The sequence below is a fragment of the Scyliorhinus torazame genome, chromosome 3 (genome assembly GCF_047496885.1).
Source record: "Scyliorhinus torazame isolate Kashiwa2021f chromosome 3, sScyTor2.1, whole genome shotgun sequence".
NCBI classification, from domain to species: Eukaryota; Metazoa; Chordata; class Chondrichthyes; order Carcharhiniformes; family Scyliorhinidae; genus Scyliorhinus; species Scyliorhinus torazame.
The window spans coordinates 364,835,347-364,849,904 of NC_092709.1; the positions used below are offsets into that span (position 1 = coordinate 364,835,347).

General features: G+C 55.2%; 1 protein-coding gene across 5 annotated transcripts in view; it reads right to left on the reverse strand.

The window, feature by feature from the left end:
- Positions 1-13,951, reverse strand: part of LOC140409368 (disintegrin and metalloproteinase domain-containing protein 12-like) — a 653,965-nt gene extending 640,014 nt beyond the window's left edge. For all 5 annotated transcript variants that reach the window (XM_072497812.1, XM_072497813.1, XM_072497810.1 and 2 more), the window contains exon 1: positions 13,610-13,951. In XM_072497812.1, the coding sequence (XP_072353913.1) occupies positions 13,610-13,823 (214 nt within the window). In that variant the 5' untranslated portion in view covers positions 13,824-13,951. The remainder of the gene's footprint in view (positions 1-13,609) is intronic.
- Between the last annotated feature and the right edge of the window lie 607 nt (positions 13,952-14,558).

The window sequence follows — 14,558 nt, forward strand, 5'->3', positions numbered from 1 at the left end:
GGCAGGGCCTACCTGACAGAGTCCACCTGTCAGGGCCCACCTGACAGGGCCCACCTGGCAGGACCCACCTGACAGGACTGCCTGACAGGGCCCACATGACAGGGCTCACCTGACAGGACCGCCTGACAGGGCCCACCTGACAGGGCTCACCTGACAGGACCACCTGGCAGGGCCCACCTGACAGGGCCCGCCTGACATAGTCCACCTGACAGAGTCCACCTGGCAGGGCCCACCTGGCAGGGCCCACCCGGCAGGGCCCACCTGACAGGGCCCGCCTGACAGAGTCCACCTGACAGAGTCCACCTGACAGGGCCCACCTGGCAGGGCCCACCTGACAGGGCCCACCTGACAGAGTCCACGTGACAGGGTCCGCCTGACAGTGCCCACCTGACAGAGTCCACCTGGCAGGGCTCACCTGGCAGGGCACACCTGGCAGGGCCCACCTGACAGAGTCCACCTGGCAGGCCCACCTGGCAGGGCCCACCTGACAGAGTCCACCTGACAGGGCCCACCTGACAGAGTCCGCCTGACAGGGCCCACCTGACAGGGTCCGCCTGACATGGTCCACCTGACAGAGTCCACCTGACAATGCCCAACTGACAGAGCCTACCTGACAGAGTCCACCTGACAGGGCCCAACTGACAGAGTCCACCTGGCAGGGCCCACCTGACAGAGTCCACCTGGCAGGGCCCACCTGACAGAGTCCACCTGGCAGGGCCCACCTGACAGGGCCCACCTGACAGAGTCCACCTGGCAGGGCCCACCTGGCAGGGCCCACCTGACAGGGCCCACCTGGCAGGGCCCACCTGGCAGGGCCCACCTGACAGGGCCCACCTGACAGAGTCCACCTGGCAGGGCCCATCTGGCAGGGCCCACCTGACAGAGTCCACCTGACAGAGTCCACCTGACAGAGCCTACCTGACAGAGTCCACCTGTCAGGGCCCACCTGACAGGGCCCACCTGACAGGACTGCCTGACAGGGCCCACATGACAGGGCTCACCTGACAGGACCGCCTGACAGGGCCCACCTGACAGGGCTCACCTGACAGGACCACCTGGCAGGACCCACCTGACAGGACCGCCTGACAGGGCCCACCTGGCAGGGCCCACCTGACAGAGTCCACCTGACAGGGTCCGCCTGACAGGGTCCACCTGACAGAGCCCACGTGACAGATTCCACCTGGCAGGGCCCACCTGACAGCGTCCGCCTGACTGGGCCCACATGACAGGGCCCACCTGACAGAGTCCACTTGGCAGGGCCCGCCTGGCAGGGCTACCTGACAGGGCTCAACTGGCAGGGCCCACCTGACAGGGCCCACCTGGCAGGGCCCACCTGACAGGACCCACCTGGTAGGGCCCACCTGACAGGGCCCACCTGACAGGGCCCACCTGACAGGGCCAACCTGACAGAGTCCACCTGGCAGGGCCCACCTGACAGAGTCCACCTGGCAGGGCCCACCTGGCAGTGCCCACCTGGCAGGGCCCATCTGACAGGGCCCGCCTGACAGGGTCCGCCTGACAGGGCCCACCTGACAGAGTCCACCTGGCAGGGCCCACGTGACAGGGTCCGCCTGACAGGGCCCACCTGACAGAGTCCACCTGGCAGGGCTCACCTGGCAGGGCCCACTTGACAGAGTCCACCTGGCAGGGCCCAACTGGCAGGGCCCACCTGGCAGGGCCCACCTGACAGAGTCCACCTGACAGGGTCCGCCTGACAGGGTCCACCTGACAGCGTCCGCCTGACAGGGCCCACATGACAGGGTCCACCTGACAGAGTCCACCTGACAGGGCCCACCTGGCAGGGCCCACCTGACAGAGTCCACCTGGCAGGGCCCGCCTGGAAGGGCCCACCTGACAGAGTCCACCTGACAGGGCCCACCTGACAGGGCCCACCTGGCAGGGCCCACCTGACAGAGTCCACCTGGCAGGGCCCGCCTGGCAGGGCCCACCTGACAGGGCTCAACTGGCAGGGCCCACCTGACAGGGCCCACCTGACAGGGTCCACCTGACAGGGCCCACCTGACAGAGTCCACCTGACAGGGCCCACCTGACAGGGCTCAACTGGCAGGGCCCACCTGACAGGGTCCGCCTGACAGGGCCCACCTGACAGGGTCCACCTGACAGAGTCCACCTGACAGAGCCCACCTGACGGGGCCCACCTGGCAGGGCCCACCTGACAGAGTCCACCTGGCAGGGCCCGCCTGGCAGGGCCCACCTGACAGGGCTCAACTGGCAGGGCCCACCTGACAGGGCCCACCTGACAAGGTCCACCTGACTGAGTCCACCTGACAGAGTCCACCTGACAGAGTCCACCTGACAGGGCCCACCTGACGGGGCCCACCTGGCAGGGCCCGCCTGGCAGGGCCCACCTGACAGGGCTCAACTGGCAGGGCCCACCTGACAGGGCCCACCTGACAAGGTCCACCTGACTGAGTCCACCTGACAGAGTCCACCTGACAGGGCCCACATGACAGGGCCCACCTGACAGAGTCCACCTGACAGGGTCCACCTGACAGAGTCCACCTGACAGAGCCTACCTGACAGAGTCCACCTGTCAGGGCCCACCTGACAGGGCCCACCTGGCAGGACCCACCTGACAGGACTGCCTGACAGGGCCCACATGACAGGGCTCACCTGACAGGACCGCCTGACAGGGCCCACCTGACAGGGCTCACCTGGCAGGACCCACCTGACAGGACCGCCTGACAGGGCCCACCTGACAGGGCTCACCTGACAGGACCACCTGGCAGGGCCCACCTGACAGGGCTCACCTGACAGGACCACCTGGCAGGGCCCACCTGACAGGGCTCACCTGACAGGACCACCTGGCAGGGCCCACCTGATAGGGCCCGCCTGACAGAGTCCACCTGACAGAGTCCACCTGGCAGGGCCCACCTGGCAGGGCCCACCCGGCAGGGCCCACCTGACAGGGCCCGCCTGACAGAGTCCACCTGACAGAGTCCACCTGACAGGGCCCACCTGGCAGGGCCCACCTGACAGGGCCCACCTGACAGAGTCCACGTGACAGGGTCCGCCTGACAGTGCCCACCTGACAGAGTCCACCTGGCAGGCCCACCTGGCAGGGCCCACCTGACAGAGTCCACCTGACAGGGCCCACCTGACACGGCCCACCTGACAGGGCCCACCTGACAGAGTCCACCTGGCAGGGCCCACCTGGCAGGGCCCACCTGACAGGGCCCACCTGGCAGGGCCCACCTGACAGGGCCCACCTGGCAGGACCCACCTGACAGGACTGCCTGACAGGGCCCACATGACAGGGCTCACCTGACAGGACCGCCTGACAGGGCCCACCTGACAGGGCTCACCTGGCAGGACCCACCTGACAGGACCGCCTGACAGGGCCCACCTGACAGGGCTCACCTGACAGGACCACCTGGCAGGGCCCACCTGACAGGGCTCACCTGACAGGACCACCTGGCAGGGCCCACCTGACAGGGCTCACCTGACAGGACCACCTGGCAGGGCCCACCTGATAGGGCCCGCCTGACAGAGTCCACCTGACAGAGTCCACCTGGCAGGGCCCACCTGGCAGGGCCCACCCGGCAGGGCCCACCTGACAGGGCCCGCCTGACAGAGTCCACCTGACAGAGTCCACCTGACAGGGCCCACCTGGCAGGGCCCACCTGACAGGGCCCACCTGACAGAGTCCACGTGACAGGGTCCGCCTGACAGTGCCCACCTGACAGAGTCCACCTGGCAGGCCCACCTGGCAGGGCCCACCTGACAGAGTCCACCTGACAGGGCCCACCTGACACGGCCCACCTGACAGGGCCCACCTGACAGAGTCCACCTGGCAGGGCCCACCTGGCAGGGCCCACCTGACAGGGCCCACCTGGCAGGGCCCACCTGACAGGGCCCACCTGGCAGGGCCCACCTGGCAGGGCCCACCTGACAGAGTCCACCTGGCAGGGCCCACGTGACAGGGTCCGCCTGACAGGGCCCACCTGACAGAGTCCACCTGGCAGGGCTCACCTGGCAGGGCCCACTTGACAGAGTCCACCTGGCAGGGCCCAACTGGCAGGGCCCACCTGGCGGGGCCCACCTGACAGGGCCCACCTGGCAGGGCCCACCTGACAGGGCCCACCTGACAGAGTCCACCTGGCAGGGCCCACCTGACAGAGTCCACCTGGCAGGGCCCACCTGGCAGGGCCCACCTGGCAGGGCCCACCTGACAGGGCCCGCCTGACAGGGTCCGCCTGACAGGGCCCACCAGACAGAGTCCACCTGACAGGGCCCACATGACAGGGCCCACATGACAGGGCCCACCTGACAGAGCCTACCTGACAGAGTCCACCTGACAGGGCCCACCTGACAGAGCCTACCTGACAGGGCCCACCTGGCAGAGCCCACCTGACAGAGTCCACCTGGCAGGGCCCGCCTGGCAGGGCCCTGCTGCAATTGTGCTATCCACAATGCTACCGTGCTGCCCTTAAGAACAAATTAATCTACACTATATCATTTTACCGTAATCCATGTACCTATCCAATAGCTGCTTGAAGGTCCCTAATGTTTCCGACTCAACTACTTCCACAGGCAGTGCATTCCATGCCCCCACTACTCTCTGGGTAAATAACCTACCTCTGATATCCCTCCTATATCTTCCACCTTTCACCTTAAATTTATGTCCCCTTGTAATGGTTTGTTCCACCCGGGGAAAAAGTCTCTGACTGTCTACTCTATCTATTCCCCTGATCATCTTATAAACCTCTATCAAGTCGCCCCTCATACTTCTCCGCTCTAATGAGAAAAGGCCTAGCACCCTCAACCTTTCCTCGTAAGACCTACTCTCCATTCCAGGCAACATCCTGGTAAATCTTCTTTGCACCTTTTCCAAAGCTTCCACATCCTTCCTAAAATGAGGCGACCAGAACTGTACACAGTACTCCAAATGTGGCCTTACCAAAGTGTTGTACAGCTGCATCATCACCTCACGGCTCTTAAATTCAATCCCTCTGTTAATGAACGCTAGCACACCATAGGCCTTCTTCACAGCTCTATCCACTTGAGTGGCAGCTTTCAAAGATGTATGAACATAGACCCCAAGATCTCTCTGCTCCTCCACATTGCCAAGAACTCTACCGTTAACCCTGCATTCCGCATTCATATTTGTCCTTCCAAAATGGACAACCTCACACTTTTCAGGGTTAAACTCCATCTGCCACTTCTCAGCCCAGCTCTGCATCCTATCTATGTCTCTTTGCAGCCGACAACAGCCCTCCTTACTATCCACAACTCCACTAATCTTCGTATCATCTGCATATTTACTGACCCACCCTTCAACTCCCTCATCCAAGTCATTAATGAAAATCACAAACAGCAGAGGACCCAGAACTGATCCCTGCGGTACGCCACTGGTAACTGGGATCCAGGCTGAATATTTGCCATCCACCACCACTCTCTGACTTCTATCGGTTAGCCAGTTTGTTATCCAACTGGCCAAATTTCCCACTATCCCATGCCTCCTTACTTTCTGCATGAGCCTACCATGGGGAACTTTATCAAATGCCTTACTAAAATCCATGTACACTACATCCACTGCTTTACCTTCATCCACATGCTTGGTCACCTCCTCAAAGAATTCAATAAGATTTGTAAGGCAAGACCTACCCCTCACAAATCCGTGCTGACTATCCCTAATCAAGCAGTGTCTTTCCAGATGCTCAGAAATCCTATCCTTCAGTACCCTTTCCATTACTTTGCCTACCACCGAAGTAAGACTAACTGGCCTGTAATTCCCAGGGTTATCCCTAGTTCCTTTTTTGAACAGGGGCACGACATTCGCCACTCTCCAATCCCCTGGTACCACCCCTGTTGACAGTGAGGACGAAAAGATCATTGCCAACGGCTCTGCAATTTCATCTCTTGCTTCCCATGGAATCCTTGGATATATCCCGTCAGGCCCGGGGGACTTGTCTATCCTCAAGTTTTTCAAAATGCCCAACACATCTTCCTTCCTAACAAGTATTTCTTCGAGCTTACCAATCTGTTTCACACTGTCCTCTCCAACAATATCGCCCCTCTCATTTGTAAATACAGAAGAAAAGTACTCGTTCAAGACCTCTCCTATCTCTTCAGACTCAATACACAATCTCCCGCTACTGTCCTTGATCGGACCTACCCTCGCTCTCGTCATTCTCATATTTCTCACATATGTGTAAAAGGCCTTGGGGTTATCCTTGATCCTACCCACCAAAGATTGTTCATGCCCTCTCTTAGCTCTCCTAATCCCTTTCTTCAGTTCCCTCCTGGCTATCTTGTATCCCTCCAATGCCCTGACTGAACCTTGTTTCCTCAGCATTACATAAGTCACCTTTTTCCTCTTAACAAGACATCCAACCTCTCTTGTCAACCATGGTTCCCTCACTCGACCATCTCTTCCCTGCCTGACAGGGACATACATATCAAGGACACGTAGCACCTGTTCCTTGAACAAGTTCCACATTTCACTTGTGTCCTTCCCTGCCAGCCTATGTTCCCAACTTATGCACTTCAATTCTTGTCTGACAACATCGTATTTACCCTTCCCCCAATTGTAAACCTTGCCCTGTTGCACGTACCTATCCCTCTCCATTACTAAAGTGAAAGTCACAGAATTGTGGTCACTATCTCCAAAATGCTCCCCCACTAACAAATCTATCACTTGCCCTGGTTCATTACCCAGTACTAAATCCAATATTGCCCCTCCTCTGGTCGGACAATCTACATACTGCGTTAGAAAAGCTTCCTGGACACACTGCACAAACACCACCCCATCCAAACTATTTGATCTAAAGAGTTTCCACTCAATATTTGGGAAGTTAAAGTCGCCCATGACTACTACCCTGTGACTTCTGCACCTTTCCAAAATCTGTTTCCCAATCTGTTCCTCCACATCTCTGCTACTATTGGGGGGCCTATAGAAAACTCCTAACAAGGTGACTGCTCCTTTCCTATTTCTGACTTCAACCCATACTACCTCAATAGGGTGATACTCCTCGAACTGCCTTTCTGCAGCTGTTATACTATCTCTAATTAATAATGCCACCCCCCCACCTCTTTTACCACCCTCCCTAATCTTATTGAAACATCTGTAACCAGGGACCTCCAACAACCATTTCTGCCCCTCTTCTATCCAAGTTTCCGTGATGGCCACCACATCGTAGTCCCAAGTACCGATCCATGCCTTAAGTTCACCCACCTTATTCCTGATGCTTCTTGCGTTGAAGTATACACACTTCAACCCATCTCCGTGCCTGCAAATACTCTCCTTTGTCAGTGTTCCCTTCCCCACTGCCTCATTACACGCTTTGGCGTCCTGAATATCGGCTACCTTAGTTGCTGGTCTACAAATCCGGTTCCCATTCCCCTGCCAAATTAGTTTAAACCCTCCCGAAGAGTACTAGAAAACCTCCCTCCCAGGATATTGGTGCCCCATCTGGTTCAGATGCAACCCGTCCTGCTTGTAGAGGTTCCACCTTCCCCAGAATGCGCTCCAATTATCCAAATACCTGAAGCCCTCCCTCCTACACCATTCCTGCAGCCACGTGTTCAACTGCACTCTCTCCCTATTCCTAGCCTCGCTATCACGTGGCACCGACAACAAACCAGAGATGACAACTCTGTCTGTCCTGGCTTTCAACTTCCAGCCTAACTCCCTAAACTTGTTTATTACCTCCACACCCCTTTTCCTACCTATGTCGTTGGGAACATAGAGCCAGGGTGCCAGGGCCGGAAGCAGGGCCAGGGGTGGACTCGCTTGTGAGCCGCATTGGGTGATGTGTTTCCAGTTATGTGTGATGGCGGGGGAGGCGGTGGAGCGGAAACCTGTAGATACGGGGGCATGGGGGGGGGGGGGGGGGCGGCATTGAGGGGGGACACGAGCCATGGTTCTACGGTGGGGTGGGTGGTGATCAGAGAGCCTCAATACCTCTGTTGTGGGGGCTGGGGGATTCCAATTCAATGCTGATAGGGGTGCCCCGATCTCTGTGGAGTCAGGCGCTGGTCAATCAGGCCATGGGCTTCCAGAGTGACAGCGAAAACCGCAACCACTCACTTTTCTGTCCTCAGAGAGGCTCAGTGTAAGGAGCGAAATAGTCTGTGCAGCTGGCTAGATAAACACCGGCTTCCAGTCTGAACCTGGCACTGAGAAAATAGGACAAGATGCTGCCCATTACACACACCGAATAAACATTGAAATGTATTCCTGGCATACAAATTTTTAAAAATTCATTTATGGGATGTGGTTAGACCAGCGTTTATTGCCCAGCTCTAATTGCCCTTCAGAAGGTGGTGGTGAGCTGCCTTCTTGAACCGCTGCAGACCCTGAGGTGTAGGTACACCCACTGTGCTGTTAGGGAGGGAGTTCCAGGATGTCGCCCCAGTGACAGTGAAGGAACGGAGGTATATTTCCCAGTCAGGGTGGTGAGTGACTTGGAGGGAAACCTCCAGGTGGTGGGGGTCCCAGGTAACTGCTGCTCTTGTCCTTCTAGATGGTAGAGATCGTGGGTTTGGAAGGTGCTGTCTAAGGAACCTTGGTGAGTTACTGCAGTGCATCTTTTAGATGGTGCACACGGGGCTGCCACTGTGCGCGGTGGTGGAGGGAGTGAATGTTTGTGGAAGAGGAGCAATCAAGCGGCTGTTTTGTCCTGGATGGTGTCGAGCTTCTTGAGTGTTGTTGGAGCTGCTCTCATCCAGGCAAGTGGAGAGTATTCCATCACACTCCTGACTTGTGCCGTGTGGATGGTGGACAGGCTTTGGGGGGTCAGGAGGTGAGTTACTCACCGTAGGATTCTTAGTCTTTGACCTGCCCCGGTAACGACAGTATTAATATTTCAATTCAATTCAGTTTCTGATCAATGGTAACCCCCAGGAAATTTGATTGTTGGGAATCAGCGATGGTAATGCCATTGAATGTCACGGGGCGGTAGTTAGATCCTCTCTTGTAGGAGATGGTCTTTGCCTGGCACTTGTGTGGCGTGAATGTAACTTGCCACTTGTCAGCCCCGAGCCTGGATATTGTCCAGGTCTTGCTGCATTTGGACAGGGACTGCTTCATTATCTGAGGAGTCGCGAATGGAGCTGAGCATTGTGCGTCATCCGCAAACATCCCCACTTCTGACCTGATGATGGAAGGGAGGTCAGTGGTGAAGCAGCTGAAGATGGTTGGGCCGAGGACACGACCCTGAGGAACTCCTGCAGTGATGTCCTGGAGCTGAGATGATTGACCTCCAACCACCACAACAGCTTCCTTTGTGCCGGGTCTGACTCCAACCAGCGGAGAGTTTTCCCCCTGATTCCCACTGACTCCAGTTTCACTCGGGCTCCTCGATGCCACACTCGGTCAAATGCTGCCTTGATGTCGAGGGCAGTCACTCTCGCCTCACCTTTGACATTCAGCTCTTTTGTCCATGTTTGAACCAAGGCTGTAATGAGGTCAGGAGCTGAGTGACCCTGGGTTGGATATGTCCTGTTTCTTGTGTACAGGACACACCTGGGCAATTGTCCACATTGCCGGGTAGATGCCAGTGTTGTAGCTGTACTGGAACAGCTTGGCTGGGAGCGCAGCAAGTTCTGGAGCACAAGTCTTCGGTACTATTGCCAGGATATTGTCAGGCCCATAGCCTTTGCAGTATCTGGTATCTTCAGCCGTTTCCTGATATCACGTGGAGTGAATCGTATTGGCTGAAGACGGACATCTGTGATGCTGGGAACCTCCGGAGGAGACCGAGACGGATCATCCACTCGGCACTCCTGGCTGAAGATTGCGAATGCCTCAGCCTTGTCTTCTGCACAGATGTGCTGGGCTCCTCCATCATTGAGGATGGGGATATTTGTGGAGCCTCCTGAGTTGTTGAAGTGTCCACCCCCATTCACAGCTGGATGTGGCAGGACGGCAGAGCTTGGATCTGGTGCGTGCATTGTGGAATCGCTTAGCTGTCTGTCTCTTGCTGCTTGTGCTGTTTGTCACACAAGTTGTCCTGTGTTGTCGCTTCACCAGGTCGACACCTCATTGTTCGGTCTGCCTGGTGTTGCCGCTGGCACGCTCTCCTGCACTCTTCATTGAGCCGGGGTTGGTCCCCTGGCTGGGTGGTCCTGGCAGAGTGGGGGATATATCGAACCAGGAGGTTACAGATTGTGGTGAATACAATTCTGCTGCTGCTGATGGCTCACAGCGGCTCGTGGATGTCCCGTCTCGAGTTGCTACAGCTGTTCGAAGTCTGTCCCGTTTAGCACGGTGCTAGTGCCACACAACACGATGGAGGGGATCCTCAATGTGAAGACGGGACTTTGTCTCCACACGGACTGTATCACTTCTACCGATATTGTCATGGACAGGTCCAGGCTTGGAGGGCCGAAGGCCTGTTCCTGTGCTGTATTGTTCTTTGTTCTTTATTCTTTAACTTGGCTCCTCCCTCAGCACCTGGGTCCACGACTTCCTGACCCACAGACCACAATCAGTAAGAATGAACAACAACACCTCCTACACAATGTCCTCAACACCGGGGCCCCGCAAGGCTGCATACTTAGCCCCCTACTCTACTCCCTGTACACACACGACTGCTTGGCAAAATTTGGTTCCAACTCTATCTACAAGTTTGCTGACGATACGACCATAGTGGGCCGGATCTCGAATAACGACGAGTCCGAATACAGGAGGGAGATAGAGAACCTAGTGGAGTGGTGTAGCGACAACAATCTCTCCCTCAATGCCAGCAAAACTAAAGAGCTGGTCATTGACTTCAGGAAGCAAAGTACTGTACACACCCCTGTCAGCATCAACGGGGCCGAGGTGGAGATGGTTAGCAGTTTCAAATTCCCAGGGGTGCACATCTCCAAAAATCTGTCCTGGTTCACCCACGTCGACACTACCACCAAGAAAGCACAACAGCGCCTATACTTCCTCAGGAAACTAAGGAAATTCGGCATGTCCACATTAACTCTTACCAACTTTTACAGATGCACCATAGAAAGCATCCTATCACGCTGCATCACAGCCTGGTATGGCAACTGCTCGGCCCAGGACCGCAAGAAACTTCAGAGAGTCAAAGAACAAAGAACAGCACGGTACAGTAGCATAGTGGTTAGCACAATTGCTTCAGAGCTCCAGGGTCCCAGGTTCGATTCCCGCTTGGGTCACTGTCTGAGGGGAATCTGCCGTTCTCCTCATGTCAGCGTGGGTTTCCTCTGGGTGCTCCGGTTTCCTCCCACAGTCCAAAGATGTGCAGGTTAGGTGGATTGGCCATGATAAATTGCCTTTAGTGTCCAAAAAGGTTAGGTGGGGTTACTGGGTTATGAGGATAGGGCGGAGATGTGTGCTTGGGTAGGGTGCTCTTTCCAAGAGCCTGTATAGACTCGGTGGGCCGAATGGCCTCCTGTAAATTCAATGATTCTATGAGCACAGGAATAGGCCCTTCGGCCCTCCAAGCCTGTGCCGATCACGTGTCCTATCTAGATCAAACGCCTGTATCCTTCTATACCCCGTCTGTTCATGTGCCTATCCAGATGAGTCTTCAAGGTCACTAACATATCTGCCTCAACCACCTCACTGGGCCGTGCATTCCAGGCCACCACCAGCCTCTGTGTAAAAAAATTTCCCCGCACATCTCCACTGAACCTTTCCCCCCTCACCTTGTTCTTGTGCCCCCTTGTAATTGTCAATTCCACCCTGGGAAAAAGCCTCCAACTGTTCACCCTCTCTATACCCCTCATAATTTTATAAACTTCTTTCAGGCCGCCCCTTCCGTCTCTCTCGGGAGAACAATCCCAGTTTATTCAATCTCTCCTCATAGTCGTGAACACCGCCCAGTCCATCACACAAACCTGCCTCCCATCCACTGACTCCATCTACACCTCCCGCTGCCTGGGGAAAGCGGGCAGTATAATCAAAGACCCCTCCCACCCGGCTTACTCACTCTTCCAACTTATTCCATCGGGCAGGAGATACAGAAGTCTGAGAACACGCACGAACAGACTCAAAAACAGCTTCTTCCCCACTGTCACCAGACTCGTAAATGACCCTCTTATGGACTGAACTGATCTCTTCACACATCTTCTGTACTGAGTAGTACTACATTCCGTCTGCTTCACCCGATGTCTATGTATTTTTTATTTATTTATTTATTTTCTTAAATTTAGAGTAGCCAATTATTTTTTTCCAATTAAGGGGTAATTTAGCGCGGCCAATCCACCTACCCTGCACATCTTTGGGTTGTGAGGGTGAGACCCACGCAGACACGGGGAGAATGTGCAAACTCCACACGGACAGTGACCCGGGGCCGGGATTCGAACTTGGGACCTCGGCGCCGCAGTCCCAGTGCTAACCAATGCGCCACCGTGCTGCCCCGTATTTTTATTTAAAATATAAATTTGGAGCACCCAATTCATTTCTTTCCAATGAAGGGACAATTTAGCGTGGCCAATCCACCTACCCTGCACATCTTTGGGCTGTGGGGGCAAGACCCACGCAGACACGGGGAGAATGTGCAAACTCCACCCGGACAGTGACCCAGAATCGAACCTGGGACCTCGGCGCCGTGAGGCTGCAGGGCTAACCACTGCGCCACCCTGCTACTATGCCTATGTATTTACATTGTGCCTTTGTACATCTGTCCCGTGTTTCTTCATGTATGGAACGATCTGCCTGGACTGTACACAGAACAATGCTTTTCACTGCACCCTGGACACGTGACAATAAATCCAATCCACATTCTGAGGGTGGTGTCTGGGGCATTGTCTGTCAGGTATGATTCTGTGAGTGTGACTCTGTCAGGCTGTTGTTGACTACTCTGAGAGACAGCTCTCCCAGCTTTGGCACAAGCCCCCAGATGTTACTGAGGAGGAGTTTGCAAGGTCGGCAGGGCTGGGTGCGCTCTGGTTGTTTCCGGTGCCTGGGTCGATGTCGGGTGCTCCGTCCGGTTGTAGCGACTGAGTGATTTGCTCGGCCATTTCAGAAGAGTCTCCCACATTGCTGTGTTTCTGGAGTCACATGTAGGCCAGACCAGGTAAGGTCGGCAGATTTCCTTCCCTAAAGGGCATTAGAAGGGTTTTTACAACAACCATTTCATTGGACTTTTAATTCTAGATATTTTATTGAATTTAAATTTGAACCAGGGTCCCCAAATCATTACCCTGGGTCTCTAGATTATTAGTCCAGCGACAATACCACTATGCCATCAGCTCCCCACTCTCATGTCAGAGTGGGAAGTGAAGACTGATCACAGCATTTACAGTGCGGAAATAGTGCATTCGGCCCATCGAGTCTGCACTGGCCCTTGGATAGAGCACCCTACTTAAGCCCACATGTCCACCCTTTAACTCCACCTAACCTTTGGACAATAAGGAGCAATTTATCATGGCCAACCCACCTAACCTGCACATCTTTGGCCTGTGGGACGAAACCGGAGCACCCGGAGGAAACCCACGGAGACACGGGGAGGATGTGCAGACTCGGCACAGACAGTGACCCAAGCCGGGACTTAACATGTCGCTTCTGATATGTTGCAGATCCTGCTCTGTACAATGCCCAAATCCTGAAAATCCACCCCTTTACACCAAAACAGTAGTGATCAGCAGAGAGTCCAGATTAATATTACTGAGGCAAAGAACTCACATGAAGCAGCATCTTGTACACGTGGAGCTACTCCTTTTATCTTGTTGCCCCAGGTGGACAGTGGTGGAATGGGTCTGGTACTGGGGACAGGTAACAATGTCCCGTTTCTGACAGCATTCATATCGTCGGCCGCAGTCTCTTCATTCGCTGCTGCTGAACGATTTAAAACCTGGCACCAAATCAGAAATACCCAACACACACAACTGGCAAACATTGTGAATTATCACAGCCCTTTCCTCTCCAACTTGAAGCTTCATTAACACTATTTTCTCTGCCTGTGCTCCTCGTCAATCTCTTTTCTTCTTGAGTGTTTGTCCTTAGCACTGTCAGTCTCCCTCTGTCTCAGCTTGTTTTTAAACCTGTCACTCTGTGACTCATCAGAGCATGAATCCAGGAACCACTCATATCCCACATCAGAGGTAGGAGGAGGAAGTGAATTACAGAAACACTGAACAAGTTTGAACAAGTTGGGAGCAGGACTGAGGAATGCTATATTCTAAGCCCCTCCAGTGGATACAGGATGTACAGCAGCATGTCTCTGCTTTCATGTGCATTATGGAGGGAGTGCTGCATTGTCAGAGTTCCCATCTTTTGGAGTGAAGATAGGTATTGAGGGGAGGAGAGGGGCAGCACAGACTCACTCTGTCATTGCAGTTAGAGATATGCTTCATGATTAGACTGTGAAACCCAACATTTGCCCGTCAGCTGTCTGATGTTGGCAATAGAGCAGTCCAGATCCCAGAGTCTCTTCACATGGTTACCAACAGCTAGGGCTCCCCCAAAAGTTATTAATCCAGTCGAGGCCCCTTGATTTGTCACCATCTGGCTGGGAAATCCCCAAAGTGTGTTTCATGGTCAGGATAGAAAGCTGACAACGGCAGCACACGTGGCTAGCTCTGTGGCTTCACAGCTCCAGGGTCCTCGGTTCGATTCCGGCTTGGGTCACTGT